This window comes from Carettochelys insculpta, chromosome 11, assembly GCF_033958435.1.
Source record: "Carettochelys insculpta isolate YL-2023 chromosome 11, ASM3395843v1, whole genome shotgun sequence".
NCBI classification, from domain to species: Eukaryota; Metazoa; Chordata; order Testudines; family Carettochelyidae; genus Carettochelys; species Carettochelys insculpta.
This window is the reverse complement of record NC_134147.1, coordinates 17,214,996-17,237,190: the sequence shown is the minus strand read 5'-3', so window position 1 is coordinate 17,237,190 and position 22,195 is coordinate 17,214,996. Positions and strand designations below refer to the sequence as shown.

Here is a 22,195-nt window from a genome sequence, read left to right as displayed (position 1 = left end):
TGCTTCGGACGTCGAAAGAGGAGCCCCTTCAAGAGAGGTGGAAAGGACCCCACCTCGTTTTATTGACCACTAAGACTGCTGCTAAACTAGAAGGGGTCAAACCATGGGTCCATTTCACTCGACTAAAGGTTGAACCTGCTGAGGAAAAGAAGTGGACTGTGAGCCGTGTTATCCCAGAAGCTGAAGAGGACTCAGGACTGAAATTATTGTTTAAGCGAAAGTAATTCTGTATGGTGTAGCAAAATGTGTGTTAGGATTTATAGATGCAGGGGACCCACAAGGGGCCCCCGCCTCTCTTCACCCAGTAGAGGATAACTGGTGGGTTCTTTTAGCCACCACAGCAACTAATAGTTCACACTTTTGTGTTGGAGGAAGTTATACTAAGGGATCGGTAATAACTACTTGTTTTATAGGAGTACCTACTCCTTTGCAACATGTACAGAATGATACATCTTTCCAATAATTTAATCTCACAGCCAACCACCTGTATAATTTTGGCCCCAGTCCAGAGCCTGAAACAGGACCCTGAGGGTGTCCAGTGGTGGAACTGGGATCTAGGAGGTTGGCTGAATTGGATCAAAAGTATGTTATCTTCCTTGGTAGTTATTGTAGTAGTTTCTCTTCTAGCTTGTTGCCGTATTCAAGTAGGTTTGCCATTATTTAAAGGGTGTGTTAGCCTTTTTCACCAATCAGTAGGAATGCATGTATTAAGAGATAAGGAAATGGGAATGCTACCCATGAATCAGGTTTTAAGTAAGGAATATGAGACGACTCAATATGGGACATCTTGAGTATTCTCAAAGGGGAGAAATGTTGGCAGGGGAAACATTGTTATATTCTGTACTCATAGAAACATTGTTTTGTAAATGAATGCTTACTGATGTTCCCATGAGGTTCAATATTGTATTTAGCATTGTTAGTGAGTCCTCCTTAATTTTCTCATGAAATTCAGCATTGTTTTGTTACTGAAATCCTGTTCATGTTCTATACGACAGAATAACTCTACCTCCCTGTAACTTACATTCTGTTAATCTATTGGTACTTTACCTCCTGATTAATAGGGAATTATCAGAGCGGAATGTTATATGAGCAGTAGGAATTCAGTCTGAGCTGGAGGAATGGATAAAGGGAGTATGAGAAACTCTCCCCTGGTTTGTTGGGGGGCTGGGGGGTGAACAAAGGAGGAGAGAGGTATAAGTATTGCTCACTTCTTGTTGCAAGGTGCGCAGGCTTTGAGGAGAGATCCCCCTGCGCCTTACTTGGCATGCCAAATAAAGATTCTTCTTCCACTCTCGGTGTGTTATTGGGCCAGCGTTGCATACCGGGCACAAACTGCCACTGTGCCACTTTAAGAAGGAGGCAACACACTTGCCAGGGGAACATAAGCCCAGCCCCCAAACGCACTAGTATTCTGTTTTCTTTAACTGGGCCACATGTCAGTGACATGGGGTGGGGATCTGTCCTCTCTCCTCCAGCCATGGGCAATAACAGGCTTCCATTCTTACAGAGGTCTGAGTCATGAGCAGTTTGCTAGCATGGGGTACAATCAGGGATATAGCTAGAGTGTTGTTTGTAGCTTTTTGGGGAGGGGGGATAGCTCAGTGGTTTGAGTATTAGCCTGCTAAAGCCAGAGTTGTAAGCTCCATCCTTGAAGGGGCCATTTAGGGAGCTGGGGCCAATAAATTTTAATTTAAGAAAAAAAAAGGGGTGGGGTGGGGTAGGGCTTGGTCCTGCCAAGAGGGCAGGGGACTGGAGTGGACGACTTCCTGAGGTCCCTTCCAGCTCTACGAAATGTGTATCTCCATATATTAAGGAGGTTTCAGGCAGAACTGAAGACCAGTTCTTGCCAACTGGGGTGATAGCAATAAAAATGAGGGAGGACAGCCAGAACAACAGCGCAACTGAACAGTTCTCTATGCTGAATAATTTACACAATTAACACCAGGGAAACAAAAGGGACATTTAATATTAATATAACTTTTAAATAGCATTTTTTCAAGTTTGGTTTCTTTTATCCATAAATTCCAGTTTTCAGTTAAAAACCACAGAGAAATTAGCAAAACGGAAAAGGAAGCTTCCACTGCCTGAGTTAGTGGAACTGTAGGCTCCAGAATCCTGGTCTCTGTCACACTGGCATATAGGATTGGCACAGTTTTCAAAGGTAGCAAAAGAACAAGGCATCCCAGCAGCCAACCACTGCAACACACGGCCTGCTAACCAAGCACCCTGCTTCATTTCAAAGCAGTCATCCACCCAGCCATCTTTGTGCTCAAAATACCAGTCATGCCAGCGATGGATCCAGCCCTTCCCTAGCCGATGCACTCAAGACTCTTTTACACCAATCAGCCGCCCATTCGTTAACCAAATCCGTCATGTAGTCGCTGTTCCTGCCCCAATCAATCATATCCATTTTCCCCCTCCCACAACCCAAATACTACCCCAGTCACTTCCAAACCAACCCAGCCAGCCAAAATGACTCACCTCATCCTGCTAATTGCCACACAAAACTAACAAGCATTTAAGCTCTCTGCCACCAACCCACCACACAGCTACTCAAACCAGCCCATTCGGATGCTCAACCCGCCATCCCACTCCGTTCCCATCATAGTCCATGCAGCCAGGCAGTCAGCCCATCCATTACCAAAACAATCAAACCACTATCCCAGTCAGTTCAGTAGGTTTGTCCCACCTCACCTTGTTGCTCACACTTTGAAAGACAAGACAGAATTCCTTTCCCTCTCCTTTTGCAGCTGAAGGTGTTTGCCAGATTTCTGGACCTTAAGTGCTATATAGGGAAAACATCACACCCACTGAAAAACAGATTGTCTTCATGTTGAAGCTGGAGGAGGATGGCATTTGCACATCCCGGGTCTCCAGAAGATAGCTTCTTAGGACTAAGAATGGGGTGGGAGGGAGAGAAGAGGAAGCATTCAGCAGGCACAGGTATCAGTCAAGACAGACTGCAGAGGTGTCTTTGGACTGGCTGGTGGTGAATTATTGCAAACATAAGGGTCACAGTAGCTTCTGGCCCTAAATGGGGAGAGGGAATCTCTCCATACACACTCCTGAAAAGCAGGGGTATCTCAGGAAGACTTTGGAGAATAGGAGAGGTCAGCTGTAGAGTTTATAAAGCAGAACCCATCTGACATGGATTCGCACAACAGTAGATGGACCCCAGTTTTGGGAAGAGTTCCCCAGGCTCCAGCTATCTCAGCACCTCCGTTGAGCTTCTCAGACATCAGCAATCTAATCATCACAGCAGGATTTCCCCTTCCACCTGCTCTGCATCAGTCCACAGGGGGTGTTGGAAAGGCAGGTCCATATGCTCAGTAGCTGTTCTCATGTCCAGTTAAGATGTAGAGGTTGCTGTGAGCGAAGGGATTCTCTGTGGGCGTGCTCTCCAGGATGATATCTCTGGAAGGAGGGATAGAGGCAACAGCAGTGAGTGAGCATGGAGAGAGATGGTCAGAATATTTTGAGCAGAACAGGGCTGTTTTGCTCACACCTAACTGTAGAGGAGCTGCACCTGAGCAAGGGAAGGAACTCAGCAAAGCTACCCCACTTAGGAACGTACTCTACCACCCAGTCCAGATCCTATTCCAGCCCCCTAACCATGAATACAGCCCCCCCACCACACAAAACTAACTCCCATCGGAGAACTCCAACCCTGAACCCAACCACAAAACCTTGGCCAATACGCAGAGCCAGTCTCTCCAACCCCACCATGCAAATTCAACCCTTGAGTTCTAGTGCTGGGCACATTTCTCTGACTGCACCATTTCTAATATAACACATTTTATTATATAAATCCCAGCCAAACTAAGCATGTGCCACTCTCCGCGTGTGGTTCTGCCCCAGCAAGACAATGAGACAACCACCACGTTATACTTACTATGCTACTAGCAGGAGCTCAGGTACCGCAGTGATAAGCACACGATGAGACTATATAGAACAAATAACTTCATCCCAGCCATGTCAACCCAGTCCCCAGTGCAGCACATTGCTCACGCAACCTCCAGCTTGCCCAGAATGCAGCCCAGACCCCAACACAAGCCTGCAAATACACTCAGTCATGTACCATCCCACAGGATCAAGGCCAGAGAATGGACACATTAGAGCGTACAGGGTGGAGACCGGCTACTGAAGCGATTTGGCCCATGCAAGAGGCGGAAAAAGAAGTTTACAGCTCTGGGTCTTCCCGTCCCTAGATAATTTTCCCAGCCTTGCAGCCTCACAAGAGATTCCTACTTCTGGCACAACCAGACTTGGAGTGGAGGAGGAGCCAGAGCAGGGCAGCCATACCACTTGATCAGAGGGTGGAGAGAGCAGGACAAGAATTCTCTTCTGGTGGTGCACTCCCTCCTGCCACCTGTCCTGACTGAACCCTCACTTTGGGGCCTCACCTGTTGGCGCCCAGCACCCGGAACACCCTGGATTGATCTGTGATTTCTTGGGTCACCTGTCAAGGAGAAGGGTCAGATCGACACAGAGTTCTCCCAGCCCAGCTTCTTACTGGGTCAGCGCGTCTCCACCCGCTCCCAAACCAGGGGAGTGGGAGAGAAGGGAGACAGCTCCTAAACCGCTTCAGGAGCAATGCCACCTTCACAGGCATCGTCTCCAAGTAAACCGCCCCGCAGAATCCTCTCTGCCTCTTCTGGGGAAGACAGGGGACCCATCCACCCGAGCCCCAACCTGCACTCACCTCGTTATCCTCCACGCTGCGGCCCTGCATGCCATGTTTCCAGAAGGCCAGCACACTGTCTTGAAGGCACACTACAATGGGAGGGATAGAAAGATGGGGGTGAGCGGTAGGTGGCATGGATGACTCCCACCTTGGGTAAGCTGGCAGGTGGAGGATGCAGGAGGAAGAGACGACTGCACAGCCCCTGAGGTCACTGGGCCAGGCAGGAATGTGGGAGACGGGCCGGCCAAGGGCAGCTCTTTCCCCAGAGAACCTTCCCCCACTCACCAATTGTCTCAATGACGAAATTGAAGCTCAGCTCTGGAGCCAGGGCTCTCTTGGGGGCCCCACTCAAGTTCACCATTCTCACATAGCCTGCAGGGGAGAAAGAGAGGCTGTGGCCAGGCCTGAGCCAAAAGGGAGAAGTTGGTGATGGTGGGGCACACTGGCTGCGGGACTTACGCTCAAAGCAAACGAGGACTGTGTCTCTGTCCATTTGCGTCATGTGGCTGGCCACATGGGAGGCTCCATCTGCAATGGAGACACAGGGAGTCAAAGGGGAGCTGGCGCTCGACTGGGGACGTATCCCACACACCATTCCTTCCCCTCCTAGCCCACCAATTCCCCCAGAGGAGAAAGGCCCCAAGTCCCATTCTCTGCTTCTCTTAAGCCAGCTATGCTCATCCCCCCGCCCTTTAGGTGAAGGGCCGTGTCCCTTTCCCCACTGGGTGGTTCTTACCTGCAGGGCTCTCGATGTTGAGGCTGGAGTTCGTGCTGAGAGAGAGGACGTTAAATTCCAGCTCCTGGCCTGGCTGGTCTCGGTCCACAACACGCACGCACACCTGGGGGTACTCTTCTGTCTCCACCACCAGCAGCTCAAACAGGCTCAGGGGCATGGGCAGGGCCACAGGAAAGTGCTGGGGTGAGGGAGGGGAGGCTGAGATCTCAGCAGCAACAGGTTCACCCGTGTGATGAGCTTCCCTAGGGCAGTGCCATCAGTGAAAAGGACCTGACACGTTTCCCCCACCAGAGCAGCATCCAGTCTAGGACAAGCTTCCCCCGAAAGCAGTGCCCTGCAGATCTGAGCTCCACACAGACCTCCATCAGAGTCGATGGGACTGTCAGGTTCACCAGTGCTCCTACACCCCGTTTCTGCCCCCGCCCCCGGACCTACCTTCAGCAGCATGAACTTCTGCAAGGGCTCGTACCACTGCAAGAGCACCAGGCTGGAGGGGAGTGCGGCGCACAAGAAGGTGTTGCCGGAATAGGGGTTCCGAACTGAAAGGCAACCAAGGCAGGTGAATGGCTTCCCTCGAGGGCTCCCCTGCACCCAGGGAGAGTCATGTGGCCCACAGAAAGCACCCCACTGGCGTCTCAGGACCACACTCACCCACTCGGCACTTGAGGCAGCCCTTGGTATCCGCTATCTTGGAGGAGAGTGCAAACTTCCTGCAGAGAGGAGGAACGGAGCAGAAGGAAGGGATGAGCCGCCACCAGCGGACAGAAGGGTGCAGGAGGAAAGGCTGAGTGAAGAGGGGATCCTACAGCCAGGCAAGATGCAAACCCATGCTCGGCTGTCCTGCGGGAGGAACTGTTCATGGGACATTCTGCCACAACACAGAGAGGAGGCAAAGAACTGGACGAGAGTCCAAGGATGGATGGAAGCATTATCAGAGCATCTGCTGCTAGGATTGGGAGATGTCTCCATGGACCCCTTATGGTGAGCCATCAGAGTCGATCAGAGCGAGGACCCTCTAGCCCACTACCCGTCCCCGACAACAGCTCCTGAGGAAGCCCCATGTCAGGCTAATGGGGGGTAACCTTCCAACGCTCTTCTCATCCTGATCCTTCAAGTGGAAGGATTTTGCTCCCTTCCAGTTTGTTGCTACTAGCCAGTTTAATTCTGTTTGGTCCCGTTTTCCACCGAGTGCCCCGTCGCTCTGGGGAACTCATGGCTACACTCTTAGCACCAAGCAGAGGCAGAGCACATCGTGGACTGCACCCAGGTCAGCTCTGAGGACTCGTCTACAACCAGGAGGTCAGGAAAGTGATTCTCCCACCCGTTAACATTAGACAGTCATGCATCCAGCAGATGCCACAACTGAGGACAGGAGACCACGGCTATGTCTACACTAGACATTAGTTACATCAACTGCACAGCTAAAATCGACTTATCAGCGGTCGACTGCTAGGGCTGGCCTCATGGAAGAAGTTTGATGGGATTTCTCCTGTCGACTCCCCTTAATCCTCACAAGGAGTTCTGGGGTTGACGATGATCCCAGAAAGTGCTGTCTCATGCATGTGTGAAACAAAACCCTGGAAGATCGACCCTGAGTGGGTCAATCTTCTGTGGCAGTACAGATGTAGGCCAGGACAGATGGGCCCTGGTCAGAATGGCAGGCATAGGGTGGGGAAGATACTGGCCTGGAGGAACCCTGGGGGCATTGGGGAAAAGGAGCCCACTGAGCAAATCTGAGAGGATATTGGGCCCAAAGGAACATGGGGGGATCTCAGCCTGAGGGGCCATGAGGATGCCCATCACCATCCAGCTCCCACTCCCTCCTGGCTTGGTGGGGTTTTAGATGTGGTGCCAAGCCCAGCACCTGGGGATAATGCGCTCAGTCAGCCGGTTGGTAGCAATGGAGAGGGGAACCTGCCGCTTCTGCAGCTGCCTCCGCTGCTCAAAGAGGCCCAGGAGGTTGTGAGAGGAGATCTGGGAGGACTTCCCTGCAAAGAGAGAGCTGCATTGGATACCTGGGATATCACATCCTAATACGCTATCCTCGGGTAACTGCACCCATCTCTGCCTCAATAACTGCACCTCAATCCTGCCCACAGCCTACAGTCATCCCAGCCTGCCGATGCCCTTCACCCACACCCTCAGCCATCCCAGCCCTGCTGATGCCCCTCACCCCCACCTCACAGCCATCCCGGCCCCACTGACACTCCCCACTTCCACCCTGCAGGCCTCCCAGTTTTGCCGATGCCCCTCACCCACAGCCCCTGTCCACCTCAGCCCTGCCAATGCCCCTCACTCCAACCCACAGCACCCTGCCAATGTCCCTCTCCCCCACCCACAGTCTCAGCAATCTGACCATGGGAACCCCACACACAGGTCTGCCAGTGCCCCTCAGTCCTGGCCTGCAGTCTCCCGCCATCCCAGCTCTGGCCTGCCTCAGCCTGGCTGATGCCCCTGGATATCTTGTCTCTCATTCAGCGCACCTCACAATCGTGCAGTTTGCAGACTGGGAGGAAGCACGGACCCAGTGCCTCTCCTCACGCACCTGCTAAGGAGAGCAGCACGTTGTTCATACAGTACAGCCAAGAGCATCGGTGGGGCAGGAGCTGGGGGGGACAGACAGAGACTTCACCCGTTAGCGCCGCACTCACGCGCCCGTCGACATCATCGAGACACGCCAGCGCTGCTATCATCTCTGCCCATGTTGCCCATTGTTTAGTTAGTTTCCCACTGTGCCCACTTGCCGGAAGAGGCCAGCGCTGGATAACCTGGGAGCTCCCCCACAGCGCCCCCTGCTGGGAGAGGTCGGGGCTCCCAAAGCATGAAGCTACACCCGTCTCCAGGCACCTCACCTTCTCCATGGTGTCTTCATGGAGTTCGTGCAGGTTGAGCGTGTAAATTCCCTCCTCTGCCCCTACCACCAGGTACTGATCTGAAACAAGGCCAGCCAGAGTTAGGTTGTGTGGGGGCAGAGTCTCAGCACTCAGAAGCTGGCAGCATGTCTGTTCCCTTCCTATCCATGTACCCCTCTTCAACCCAGCAGTTGGGATCTCAGACCTGGTACCTGGGACCTGGCTAGAGAGATCAAGTCTCCAGTTTGGCTCAGGGATAACAAAGGCAGTGGGGAAACAGGACAGCATAGGGTGAATCTGAGCTAGTGCATGGGTGGATTTTACATGTCAACATCCTTCCCCCTGCATGGAGCAGCCAGGAAGAGAAGGGGTTAATACAACTAGGGCAGGGGAAGAGCTGTGTTGGATGCAGACGGGGGGGTTTGTGTCCTACCTCGTGTCTCTGGGTGGATCCACGTCACAGCTGCATTGATCTTTAGGGGGCAGCCATTAAAGACTTTGGAGAAACAGGCGCCCATCTGCGCAGGAAAAAGCAGGTGGGAAGCTGAGCCTGAACAGCCAGGAGCAGCCCACATAGCACCGCTCCTGCCCTGCTCCCTACAGCATCCCATGCAGGGAGATGCTGAGGAATGGCACTTACATGGACCTTGGGGGTGGGGGGCAGCCCATGGCAGCTGGACCTCTGAAAAAGAGAGAGAGCCAGTCGGCACCAGACACCACCAAAGGAGGATGCTGAGCTGCCCACCCCAACAGAGAGGCAATGAGCACTGGGGCACCAACCAACCGACCACTGGACATTAAGTTGGAATGCGAGAGTCCTGACTCCCAGCCCCTGCTCTAACTGCTGGATCCCACTCCCCTCCCAGAATGAGAGAGAGAACCCAGGAGTCCTGCTGCACTGTTGCCAATGAATCCTGATCACCAGGCCTCCCGCTGATCTCTTACCCTTCTCCCTCTACCCAGGCCTGCTCCCCTGGTGGTTCGCACCTACCTCTGTCTCCTCCCTCCTCTTCATGGTGGCCCATTCGGTGGAAAGCAGGGAAGCTCCAGGCTCTGGGGAGCCCGTGTGAAAGGTGCTTGGGACATCACCCGACTCTGGGCTGCCTGGAAGTGGGCGGACACACAAAGCACCCACCTATCAGAGAGGGTTCTGCCCTGGCATCTTCCTCCCTGGGTGGCAAGAGGGGCCCCCGCACAGGCTCCCTCCATTCACAGCCCCACCCTGGAGATCCCGGCTCCTCACCTGGGTTAGACTGTGGTGCTTAAATGACCCCAGTATCCCCTGCAGCTGCCATGGTAGAGGTTCCTCTGAGCACCTCCACAGTATCAGAAACACACTCCTCCTCTCTCCCCACTATGCCCCCTAATCTAGGGTCATGGTGAGAGGGCAGGAGACTGCTCATAGCCTGCTCCGCCCCCTGGCCTCTCTCCCAGCAAGGAAGTCTGTGGGAGGGGGGTCCCATCCTGCTAGGGACCCATCACCCAGTTGGGAGCAACCTTCATTCACTGCACACCTGGGGCCTGAATGCAGCTGGCGCCTCTCAAAGGGCAAAGATGCTGTGTCACATTCCCTGGCCCTCTGAGCCAGCCAGTCCCTCATCCTGTACCTGACGGGCTCTGTCTCCTCATGGTCTTTGAGTCGCCCCCTGGCTCCAGGCCCCCCAGCTCCCAATCCATCAGGTCCCAAAGTGATGCCCTCTTGATTGTCCCCGTCTCATTCTCAGGGACACAGTGGGAGTCCCCAGCCTGCTCCTCTGCAGCCGGGACCTGGGCAGAAAGACAGACCCAGAATGGCACGGGACTTGAGCCAAGGCAGGCAGCTGCCTGGGGAGATGTGCGTAGAACTCACCTGACCAGATGCTGGGCGGATGGTCAAGCTCCTGTAAAGGAAAGAGAGAGAAGGGTCTTGGGTGGGGCTCAGAACGGGGCAGTCCCTCATGTGAGGGAAAGTGGAGGATTTCCGTGGTCTGGGAAGTCTCCCAGGGAATCTCCAGGGTCTCCGACGTCCCCCCCTTCCATGTTCCAGACCAAGGACTGAGGAGGGAGCATCAGAAGTTGAGTTCATGTGCTGCCCTGACTCCCCACAACAGCCTGAGTGGCAGCACCTGCTGCATGCATACAGATGCGCCTCTGTCAGGGGGAGTGGCAAGGATGCTTTTGAAACATACTGTGTGGGGCGGGCCCTGAGTAACTGACACCCCCCCCCCGTGGAAATGACCTGATTTCTACAGCTCGGTGGGAGGTGACAAGACACACCCTGCACACGCCTTACCTGCCCCACACCACCCCTCAGCTTTACCTTTCCTCCAGTGCCTCCTCCACAGACTGCAGGAGACTCCTAAAGACAAGGAAAGGGGCTGGGATATGGACCACTTGTTAACTGGCTCCCAACCCACCAGACCAGCCCCGTCCTCCCAGGGCTGGGATAGCACCCGGGAGTCCTGGCTCCAGCCTCCTCTGCTGTAAACCACTAGAGCCCAGTGGGCTACTACTGCGCATAAAAGCCACCCCCATCCTTAGGGCCGACTGAACAGTCTACTCCCGCACAGAGCCATCCACCCCCCTGTGCAGCGGAGGGCACTGTTCAGGTCCCCATGCCCCCAGCCCATTGCACTGAGGACTGTAACACCAAGGGGGCACAGGGAGAGGCTTCACCTTGAACTCAAGACTCAGCAGCTCTCCTCCCCCTCCCCCAGATAGATACTTACTCTTCGGCTCCTAGCAAAGTCCAGTCCTCCTCCTCTTCCCTCTGGGAAAAGGACAAGACTTGTAACCCACATGGAATTACACTGCACCCCCTGCTAGGCGCAGCCAGGGCTGGAGTAGCACGGAGCTCCCCCCCACCGCCAGCACATGCCCTGCTCCCTGCAGCGCCCCCTGCTGGGCAAGGCGGGGAATTAATAGTGTTTCCACTCACCGGCCCGCAATACGGTTCGGTTTCTTTCCTCAGCGGGGGCCCGAATTTTACTTGATTAACTGAAAATCCAATGAGACAAAATGGGCTCATCTGAGGACTGAGTCACACTGCATTCCCCTCAGGGCTCTTAGGACTAGAGGGAGTCACTGGCTGTAACTCGGGGTGAGGCAGACAGCCCTGCAGCTAACCCCTGCTGCTTTTCAGAGCCTGTGCAAAGCCGGGCACCCAGCCTCAATCCCAGCTCTGGGACAGGCCCTGCTTTTCCATCAGCTGCTTCCCCCACCCTTCCAGCTGGATTCTGGGTTCACCTTCGCTTTCCCAAGCCATTGTGTAGCCTTGCATTGTGACCCTCAAGTGTCCCCACCCCTGAGGCAGCTGCATCTCAGACATGTGTGAGGATCCCAGAATAAACAGCATATGGGGGTTGGGGTAACTCCCAAGGCGCTCAGATCTGGGTATGCTGGTCTGGGGCCAGGCAGGGAGGTCTCCCGCCAGGGGGTGACTTACACTGGATTTCGGAGAGAGTCCGTTCTGCCGGGCCGTGTGCCCCACGGGAATGGATTTTGTCTGGGAAGATGTCATAAGCCTTAAGGAAAGAATAGGGGGCAGAAGATTTGGGGGACACAAAGACAGGACAGGCAGGGAGATGGGGAGGAGTTACTTATCGTCCATTTCAAGCCCCCATCCCTCTTTCCAGCCAGTTCAGAGAAGTGGGCCCAGCTGCCTGTGCTTAGTAATTCTGGGTTGTAATGTGTGGGACCGATCACAGTAAGTACCAGCTCGGCAGACCCCAGAGACCCAACGCACCGCATCCCAAAGTGGGGCAGGGTCGCAGGGAGCTGCAGGGTCCACTGGGAAGCCCTCCCCAACCCCAGATCAGGAACATTTCTACCAACGTCCTCCCCCCGCACCCGTCGTCTCAGGGGAGCAGATTTCAGCTAGATGGGCAATGGGATTAGGGAGTCATAGGAGCCAGGCTACCTCCCATTGGTTGCCATGGTACCCAGGCCCCAGACACCCTCACTGCCCCCAACCTCCCCACCGAGCTGAGCCTGCTGTAGGGTGGTGGGTCAGTGCCCAAGGAGGCTGGAGGGGGCAGGGGCGGAATGGGGTGTCCTGGAGTCTCCCCAAGGACAGATACCTCGAAGTCCCCATCGTCCAGGGTGGGGGCAGCCAGGTCAGGGCTGTTGACCTTGTCGAGCAGTTCGATGACCAGGGCGCGGGCAAGGGGCTGGCTGATGAAGGGGTGCTGGGGGGACAGGGGTTAGACACTGAAACTGGGAGCTGAACAGTCCCCCCACCCGAGAGCTGCGCCACAATGTCCCCATGCCAGGCTCTCCCCAGACACACATCACACACCCACCTCCCCCCCTGAACTTTCACACCCTCACTGCCCCCAACCTCCCCACCCCCACCCATTCTCCCACTCACCACACCCCCACCCAGCCACCCTAAACCCCCATTTCCCTAATGCGCCCCCTGCCCCTCACTCCAGCTCCTGTCAGCCCACCCCCAACGCCCGCACACTCGTTACACCCGGCTCAGAACAGCTCCCCTCGGCTGGTTCACCTCCAACAGCTTTTCCGCCGTGGGTCTCTTTTTGGGGTTCTTGGTCAGAGCCAGTTTGAGGAAGTGGTGGAATTCAGGGGACCTGGGGGTGCAAAGGGGGACTCAACATATCCCCGCAGGTCCCTCAGGAGACCCCAGGTCCTTCCAAGCCCCCGATTCTTCATCGCTTTTAAAGCAGAATCCTCTTCCTCCTACCCCAGAGATCCTGTCCTGCTGTGTCCCGCCCACCCCGCTCCCCACAGGACCCCTGCTGCGTCCTGCCCACCTGCCCTGCTCCCCGTGGTGTCCCCCGCTCCATCCCTCCCACCCTCCTCCCCGTGGCTCCCCCCGGCTGCGTTCCCACCCCCGCTGCTCCCCGCGGGGCCCCCTGCTGGGAGAGGCCAATGGTGACACTCACCAATGGGCTTTGTCTTTCAGTTTCGGGGGCTGGAAGCTGCTCTTGGACATGAGCATCAAGGCCCTGCAGAGAGAGAGACTGTGGGCAGGGGAACCAACGAGCTAGAACCAGAACACTGAGGGTTGGGAGGGAAGCAGGGAGACAGACAGGGCTGGGAGGGGAGTTTGACCCCAACTCATCCCTGGCATCCAACCCTGCCTCCAGCAGCCAGGTCCGATCCTCCTCCCCCACTGCTCTCCCCTCACATCCTCCCTGCTGGGGGTGGGGTGGGGGGAGATCAACTGGATCCGTGCCAAGAGAGCAATCTGCCCCTCGCCCTCTTGCCTCATGGGGTGAAGGTCGAAGAGCGGGGGCTGCAGCTCAGCCAGCTCGATGGCTGTGATGCCGATGGCCCAGATGTCACACAGCTGGTTGTATCCTCCCTTCTTCTCCACCGCGGCCACCTCAGGGGCCATCCTGGATGGGGCAGGGGCATGAGGCAACCTCAGACCCTACAAATGGGATTCTGGCATCTGGCTACAGCCAGGCCCCCTCCCCAACCCCTGCCGCGCACACACATCCCTCAGTGGAACCCCAGCCTCCGGCTGTACCCGCAACACTCACAGCCACCCCTGGGACCCAGACTTAGCTCACCAGCCTCCCAGCTCAGTTTCCCAGAGGCCGGGCACCCCAAGGTGTCCCCATGTCCCCTGGGCTTCTGCCACCCACTCCAAACACCACGTTGCAGCCTGCTCCCTCCATCCTGCCAAACCCCCTCCCCCAGAGACAGCCCAGGCTCCAAGGCAGCACCAGATGGGGTCCCCCAACTGTAAGACAGCACCCCCTCCCTGCTCCCACCACCATGCTGCCCTGGTGAGCAACAGAACGAGGCACGGGGGAGGGGGTAAGGTACCAGTAGGGGGTCCCAATGAAGGATTTCCGCTTCGCCACTGAGGCTGTCAGCTCAGCTGAGACCCCAAAATCCGCTGCAAGACAGAGTGGGAGTCAGGAATCCTTGTGAGGGATCTGTGGGGAAGGGGCCACGCATGCGTACTACAGGTCTGCTCTGTACAGCATCAGTCAGCGCCACGGCTGGGCAGACGGGGGGGCACATACCACCCTGCTGGTGCTCCTCAACTGTGACCCACAGCCCCTATTAGCCCAGGCCTTGGTTTTCCCTACCCCCACTGGTGCCCCTTAATCCTAACTGGGCTTCTTCCCTGATGCTCAGTTCTGCCAGGGTCTTTCACTTCGGACATCCCAGGGCCAGCCCAGGACCCGCCCCCCCCCACGCGGGTTTCTGTGGGGAAGGAGGAAGAGTAGGTAACTCACCCAGTTTCACGTCTCCCAAGTGTGTGAGGAGGATATTGGCTCCCTGCACCGGAAATGGAAAGTGCCAGTGAGGGTGGGGTAAGAACCACTGCCCCACAGGCACGACCTCCCCGGCTAAATTAGCCAAAGGAGGGAGGGGATTTCCCCGTCCCCAAGGCCAGTGGGTTTCTCCCTCTGCCCCTGTTCACTCTGGGAACAATATGCAGCAGGATGTTACCCCAGGGAAGGGCTGGCGTGGGTGGCGCACAGCCAGCTGCCTGGGTCCTACTGGGAAAAGGGGATTCGGAAGCAAAGGTGTGCACCAGCACAGGCCCATGCAGCTGATCGAGAGCGTGGGGGAGGGAGCGTGGGGGGGGGGGGGGCCCAGGGTCTGGTCTGAGATGGGGGTCTGGGGCAGGTTGGCCCCCAGGGTCTGGTCTGAGATGGGGGTCTGGGGCAGGTTGGCCCCAGGGTCTGGTCTGGGTGTGTGTGGGGATTTGAGGTAGGGTGGTGCCCCAGGATCAGGTCTGGGGGGGGCATGTGAAGCAGGGTGGGGCTCAGGGTCTGGGCAGGAATGTAGGGTTGTATGGGTCCCTGAGTCTCACCTTTATGTCCCGGTGCATCTTGCCCTTGGCATGTAGGTGACTCAGGCCCTGGAGGAAGAGCAATGACCTTCTCAGTGTCCCCTCAGCCACATGTTGCCCCACCCCTCCCTGACCTCCCAGACCCCGGGGAGGATGCTGGTCCGCTCTTCGGAGGAGGGGTGTTGGCCCCACTCCATGGCGACCAGGCTAGGGCCTGTGCTGCAGCACACACAGCTCTTCCTGCCACCAGAGACAGAGGAAGCTGCAGAGCAGTCAATGGGAAACAAGGACTTCCTGCCTGGCCAGAGCCCCTGCAGAGAACCCAGGTGTCCGGACTCCCAGCTCACCTCCCCCAGTAACCCTCAAACTCCAGTCTCCCCCGACTGGCAACAGGGCCCAGGTTTCAGTCAAATGCTGCCTAAGTGGGGGGTGCCCAGGAGGTGCGCTGAACCCCCCAATCTGACCCCCACTTCCTGGTTACTCACCTGCAGTGTTTCTCTGCACACATAGGCAATCTGCTTCTCAGAGAGGGGGCCGGTGGCTGGAAGAGACAGGCAGATGCACCATGGGTGGTGTGTGTGTAGGACTATTCTCCTGCTACAACCCAACCGCTCCCCAGATACACCCCCAGCCACCTCGATACCCCCCAGGCTCCTTCTGTACCCAGCTACAGACACCCGAATTCCCACCTTCCAGCCTCCCAAACACCCCTGCACACAATCTGGCTTCTGCCTCATCACGTCCACCAAGTTCTAACATTACACACCCTTCTCTTATCAATCCCTTTTTCTGGCCCCCCCACTTCCTCCTATCCACCCCTGCCCCCAACAGGACCAGGCACCGGAAGTATTTTGCAAACAGGAAGGGAAACCAACCAAAAAGTGAAACAGACGCCTTTTTTTACAACATCCTGATGATTGAACTTTCTGTCCCCCTGTGGCAGAGCACACGGGAACCAGGACTCCTGGGTTCAATCCACAGCTCTGGGAGCGGAGTCACACCTCGTGCATGGGAGCAGGGGGCCTGGGAGTCAGGAGTTCTGGTTTCTGGCCTGGGCTCTGGAAGAGGTCTGGGGAAAGAACCCAGGAATCCTGTCTACCAGCCCCCACTCTCCCTCTCTGCTTTGATCAGAGAAGTAGCTGAGTTAGTCTCTGTCTTCAAAAATGAACAACAAGTCCTCTGGCACCTTACAGACTAACAGATCCTTTGGCGCACGAGCTCCGTGGGCAAAGACTCGTGCATCTGACGCAGTGGGTCTTTGCCCACGAAAGCTCATGCTCCAAAATATCTGCTAGTCTATAAGGTGCCACAGGACTGCTTGTTTCTGCTTCTAGTTACGCCAGGGCAGGGACTCACTGTGGTAGATTTCTTGCAGGGAGCCTCCCCCACAGAACTCCATGCAGATCCAGAGACGGTCGTTCCTGGAGGAGCAAAGGGAAGCCATGTCAGCACAGCACTGAGATGCAGCCACCTCTGGGGTGGGGCTGTTGATCCTGACCTTTTCACCGCAAGAGGGGGAAAATCAGGAGGGGAGCGGGGGGATGAGGGATGCTGTATAGTTATCTGAGGTGAGTCGTTCCAAGCCTGGTGCTGGCGTCTGCGCTGACCGTGCAGGGCAGCTCCCCCATCCCGCTTCCTGAGCACAGGGTCCCCAGCCTGTCTCACCTGAGGTAGCTGCCAAAATACGCCACCACGTTGGGGTGTCCACACTCCCTGAGCGTTGTGATCTCCTGCTGGATGGAGCTGATGTCATCTCCTGCAAAGGAGAGGAGTTGGAGGTATATCAGGGACGGAGGTGGGAGACAGGGGCCGCCATGGAGCTGTCAGGGACATAGCCTGCTCCCCAGGAGTCACCCCACCAGCTGGCTGCAGTGATGCCCGTTCACCCACAGAACCCCCTGCTGCTGGGAGTCCAGGCAGAGCCAGGGATAACCACGATAAGGGAGGGTCAGGCCTTGTGATCGCAGATCGTCCCTTATGACCCAAAGGTGAGCACTGTGACGGGAGGGGGTGATCCTGGGGGCAGTTTGGGGGTGCACCCAGGCTGATTTGGGGGCCATTGAGAGACACACAGGTCAGTGATTCGGGGTGAGCACCAGGGGGATGTGAGGCCGCTGGAGGAGGAATTCCAGAGGGTGGGGTGAGGAAGGGTCTGGTTTTTACCTGGGTCCAGTTTAACTATCTTTATGGCAGCCAACGCCGCTGTCTGGGTGTCCCGCGCCTAGGAAGAGGGAAGGGGCCATCACTTGCAGGGACCTCAGCAGTAGCCACCTCTGCACCAACCAGGAGGGGGTGGGGTCAGGATCCAGCTCTTCCCACGTCGCTCCCTCCCCTGGGGCTGGTCCCCCCATGACACACCCCTCTGCCTACAGGCTCAGTTCCCAGGAGCCAGAGCCGTCCACCCAACTCCTAGTGCAGAGGGCTCCCTGCTCCCCAAGTGGCCCTGAGTCTATGTACACCCCCAGGAGCTCCCCCAAAACCCATTTCTGAGCCTGAGGCTCAGGAGACTGGAATCCACTTTGCACTTTGTCCATCCAGAACCCCAGAGTTTGGGATCCCCCTGCCCAGCCCCCACCTCTCCTCCAACCAACCGGAGGGCCTGTCTCCCCATGCCCAGCACCCCTGCCCCCTGAGGAGAGAGCATCTCTCCCCAGTCAGAGCTGGATCGCCCCCAAGATCCTCCCTCTTCCTCTCAACATCAGGGTCTCCCCCCCCCAAACGCTCCCACTTGTGGTTTCTGACACCAAAACGGCCTTGTTCTGGGGTTTCAGTTCCGACGCCCCTGGTGCCCCACCCAGTGCTTCCCGTCCCCAACTCCACCCCCTCCCGGGGCCTGGCTGCAGACAGGCGTCAGGGGAGCAGGGGAGAGGACAGATAGCTCCTCATCCCAGCTGTGCCCTGCACACCCAGCCCTGGGGCAGGCTGCACGTGCTGAAAAACACTCTTGTACTGACAGACAGACCAAGAGGATGCAAATTCCCTCTGCCAGCAGCCCAGGGCTTGGAGGGGGGGAAGCTCTGGTGCCCCCTCCCCAGGATGCAGGCACAACAGGGCTGGGAGCCTACCCAGCACACAGACACAAGCTAAGCCACCCTGCTGCACAGACGCCATCTCCACCCTGACATTAAGCCATTTCCTTTTCACCCTCCCCGTGTCTTGGGTTTGCTCCATCGCTCTGAGCCCTGTAACCTGCCTCCGGCGTGGGGGATGGGGGAGAGAAATTCACGATTTCAGCTCTAGAACAAACACTGGAGAGGGAACTGATTTAACCGCTAGACCCCATTCCCCTTCTAGAGATGGGAGTGCAGGAGTTCTGACTCCCAGCCCCCCACCCCCCACCCCTCTCTAGTCACTCCCGGAGCCAGGGTCCGGACTCCCAGCCCCAAACCTTATACCTGCGCCTTGTTGGCTATAAGAAACCCCTAAGATCTACTAACCTGTGCCTTGCACAGACCCCCTGAGACTGGGCCAGGCACTGCGCAGCCAGTGAGTGCCAGTTCCCGCTCGCGGTTTAATTAGACACAGGATGGAAAGAGAAACAGAGGCGTGAAAAAAAAAGAATTGACGTGCCCAAGTGAAGTGGCAAAGCCTGGAACAGAACCCAGGAGTCCTGGCTCCCAACTCCTCTAATTCAGTAGCTCTCAGGATTCCACATTACTCTACCCGCTGCCCGTGTCTGGTTTGTCTTATGAAGCCCCAAGTTCCACCTCCTTTAAAAACGACTTGCTTATAAAATCAGACCTAAAAACACAAACGTGTCCCAGCATGCTGATCCCGAGAAAGTGCTGGCTGCCACATTTTTTACTGCATACTTACAAAAATAACCTATCGGACTACGACTCCCGTGCTGAGGTTTCAGTGTACATATAGTGAGTGGAACAGTATAAACAGGGCATCGTGTGAAAGTTTTGTTTGTACTGACCTTGCAGCGCTTTTTATGCAGCCTATTGCAAAAGCAGGCAAATATCTAGATGTGTTGCTGTCCCCCTCAGCGTATGGCCAGGGGTACACGGACCCCTGGCTGAGAACCACTGATCCAACCTACCAGATTCCCAGTAGAACCCAGGAGTCCTAGCTCCTAACTGCATGCGCCATATGCAAGGAACGCACCAGCAATCAGCCTCTATAGGGGATCTCTCACAGCTCTGCTCACTTCCCACAGACTTAGGCTGGAGCAGGCATCGCGAGGGGCAGTCTGCACCCAGGCTGCTTAGACAGCTGGGTTGCAGGCCTGGCCCGGGCACTTGCCTCTCTCAAAAAAAGAGAGCAGTAGGGTGCACAGGCTTCAACTGACTGTAGGCCCAGCGCGTTGTCCGCCCTGGCTCCTTGCCTCTCTCCTGCCCCACAGCCCCCGGGGGCCACCCTCCCAGCTGCTCCTTTGCAGAAATTCCTTGCAACTTTCCCACCCCATGCCAGGAACTCTACAGCCCCCACATGCCAGAGGCTCTGTGCCTCTCCTTCCCCCCAGTACTAGGTTCCCCATCCCCCCCATGCCCTGAGCTGTACCCCACTCTCTCCCCACCAAAGAAAAAATGTCAGAGGCCGAGCATGGAGCAGCTGCCCCCAGCCCCCACACACAAACCTTCGCCTGACCCAAGTGGATCTCGGCTCTGCCCTGGAGCCGTCCCCCTAGGGCCCAGCTCTGAGCAAGGAGGTGAAGAACCTCAGGCCTGAGTAAGCTGCTATCCAGCAGGCAAGGGGCACAGAGCCTGTCTACCCCACACACCCTGGCTACAGGGCACCCCTGCATTGGTACAATGACAGCACAGAAAGGCTGTCCCGTGCCTTGAAAGGGCTAAATTCCCCCACAGGGCCTGAAAGGGGTTCAGATGTGACGTGCCTCAGTCATGGTATTTTGGGTGCTGGGGTAAGGGGAGCAGGGACACAGGAACCTTGGGTGTTAGCTCTATTGAGCCAAAGCAAATGCCAGCTATGCTTGGCACTGCTCAGGGTTGGAGGTGGCTGCTGAATCGGGGCTATTCCCCAAGGGTAGGCAGGGCTGTGTCTGCCCCCACAGGCAGGAAAAGCTCCTCCCACCCAGAGCATGGACTAGAACCCAGGAGGCCAGGGTCCCAGTCCCCTGCCCACAGCCACATTGCAGCCCCTTTCCAGGGGGGCTCCCTATCTTTGCAGTTCCCCTTCCAAGCCCTCATGCTTTCCTGGCCTGGAAGTGAAATGCCAGTTGCAGAAGCCTGAGATTCTGACAGTGTCCCTCCCAAGGGGGCCCTACCACACACCTCTAGTCCTGCCCAGCCTACAACCCACCTCCTGCAACTTTCCTCCAGATACAACATGTGCCAACATCAGCCTGTTCCTCCCAATGCCCTGCGCACCCCCCAGTCACCCTCCAGGCCCCTCTCCCCACCCGTGGCACTCCACCTGTTCCCTACCACAGGCCTCTGGGCTGCGCCCCACATCCCAGGATCCCCAGCTCCACGTGCACCAAGCCCACGTAACCCCAGTGCCCCCCATGCACTACTGGCCTGCTTTACCACCAGACCAAAGCTGTACCAAACACCCCAACCCCTAGATTTCCCTGTGCATCCACCCCTGCCCTTAGCACAACCTGACACAGCCCTGCCCCCCATGCACTCCTGCTCCCATATACTTCCTGGATTCCCAGAACTCCCAGGGATCCTTAGTCCCAGTTCCCTAGCAGCCCCCAGTGTTCTAGGACCCCTCCTCCCGCCTAGTCTCCCCTTTATTCCTAGGTTAGCCAGGCCCTCCCCAACTCCCCGCAGTCCTAAGCCCTCACTCCCCCCATTCATACATCTCGCTGCATCCCAGCTCCCAAGGCCCCCAGCTGGGCATGCTCCTAATGCCCTCCTGCCCCCGCAGTCCACATCCCGACCCCAGCTCCTCAGTGTCCCCAAGCCCCACACAGCTCCCCAAAGCCCGGCGATCCCCTTGCCCCCTGCCTCATCCCAGTTCTGCAGGCACCGGGTGCCCCCTTCTCTGCCGAGGCCCCATGCAACCTCACAGGCCCCAGCTGCCCCGGGCTCCCTACCGTGCCCCACCCCCACCTCCGCAGGCCCCAGCTAAACCACCGGGGCTGGGGCTGGGGCTGGGGCTGGCGCTAGGCGGGGGTCGGGCTGCTGCACCCCCACCCCGGAGAGGTTTCCATCGCCCACAAGGCGCGCAGCCCCGCGCCACACATGAACTGGTCCAGCATCGCCGGCCCCTGTGACCCCCTCACCTTGTAGACGTCCCCGTAGGTGCCCGCCCCGATGCGCTGGATCAGCTCGTAGCGCAGCCGGGGGTCCTGCCGGGAGACGTCCCGCAAGAGGCTCATGGTCCCCGCGGCCGCAGCACAGCAGGTACCGCGCGGCGCGGCCCGGCCGGCCGGGGGAAGCGGGGCCGGGCCTGCCCCCGGGGGTGGGGGGTAGGGGGCGCCCCCCACCCAGGGGAGGAGCCAGGCCCTGCGGAGGGGGTGGGGCGGGGCGGAGGGGGGGGTCACACCTCGACAGGGCGAGGCGAGGGGAACCGCTTGCTGGGGAGAGCAGCCGCGGCGCGGGCGGGGCCACGCTCTGCTCCTGCCCAGAGGAAAGAAGAGCCCGCCCCGGCCCGCCCCACAGCGGCGTCTGCAGAGCACAGCCGCCCCCCAGCGCGAGGGTCAGGGCTGATGGGTTCTAGCCCGGGGGAGGGGCTCAGGGCTCCTGGGTTCTAGCCCGGGGGAGGGGGCACGCAGGGCTCCTGGGTTCTAGCCCAACTGCGGGGGGAGGAGCTAAGGGCTCCTGGGTTCTAGCCCGGGGGGAGGGGGCACGCAGGGAATCAGGGCTGCTGGGTTCTAGCCCAGCTGCAGGGGGAGGAGCTAAGGTCTCCTGGGTTCTAGCCCAGCTGCAGGGGGAGGAGCTAAGGTCTCCTGGGTTCTAGCCCGGGGGAGGGGGCACGCAGGGCTCCTGGGTTCTAGCCCAGCTGCCTTTAAAAAAAAAGCTGGGGGGCGGGGGTGGGCAGTATATAGACTAGCAGAGCTTTCTCTCTGTTACTAGTCAATAGTCTTGTGGCACCAGCACCTGCCAGCCCCTCCCCTCGGGGCTGAGCAGTAGGCACCTCCCATCATCCCCTTGCCCACCCAGAGCCAACACCACATCACCCTGCTGTGTGCACATCACTGATGGCTTGCGACAGCCCCAGCGGAGCAGAGCAGAGCACAGCACCGGGCCTGC

The 22,195-nt window shown here is 57.4% G+C and overlaps 1 protein-coding gene across 2 annotated transcripts; it reads right to left on the bottom strand.

The window, feature by feature from the left end:
• Positions 1–1,952: 1,952 nt before the first annotated feature.
• On the bottom strand, positions 1,953–21,437 carry MAP4K2 (mitogen-activated protein kinase kinase kinase kinase 2). Of its 2 annotated transcripts, none has more exons than XM_075005517.1 (32): positions 21,226–21,437; positions 17,193–17,250; positions 16,695–16,785; positions 16,386–16,450; positions 15,515–15,570; positions 15,051–15,098; positions 14,467–14,509; positions 14,048–14,120; positions 13,480–13,611; positions 13,156–13,218; positions 12,759–12,840; positions 12,331–12,438; positions 11,697–11,775; positions 11,190–11,248; positions 10,981–11,021; positions 10,572–10,610; positions 10,122–10,152; positions 9,880–10,039; positions 9,264–9,376; positions 8,913–8,954; positions 8,706–8,790; positions 8,273–8,352; positions 7,966–8,026; positions 7,285–7,408; positions 6,072–6,130; positions 5,856–5,959; positions 5,421–5,598; positions 5,144–5,212; positions 4,970–5,056; positions 4,703–4,773; positions 4,404–4,459; positions 1,953–3,414 (listed from the first exon to the last, which is right to left on the bottom strand). In XM_075005517.1, the coding sequence occupies exons 1-32, from the start codon at positions 21,319–21,321 to the stop codon at positions 3,327–3,329; spliced, it is 2,541 nt and encodes an 846-aa protein (XP_074861618.1). In that variant the 5' UTR covers positions 21,322–21,437; the 3' UTR covers positions 1,953–3,326. The 2 variants fall into 2 exon arrangements, with proteins under 2 accessions (XP_074861618.1, XP_074861619.1); XM_075005518.1 differs by having other exon boundaries at positions 17,193–17,302; positions 21,226–21,349.
• Between the last annotated feature and the right edge of the window lie 758 nt (positions 21,438–22,195).

Bases quoted from the DNA above. Each gene is read 5' to 3' on its own strand.
- MAP4K2 (XM_075005517.1), bottom strand. From the start codon at position 21,321: ATGAGCCTCTTGCGGGACGTCTCCCGGCAGGACCCCCGGCTGCGCTAC. The intron at 17,251-21,225 runs GTGAGGGGGTCA...CCCTCTTCCTAG, and splicing joins CCTACGGGGACGTCTACAAG to GCGCGGGACACCCAGACAGC. The intron at 9,377-9,879 runs GTACAGGATGAG...GCCCACTTCCAG, and splicing joins GAGGAGACAGAGCCCGTCAG to GCAGCCCAGAGTCGGGTGAT.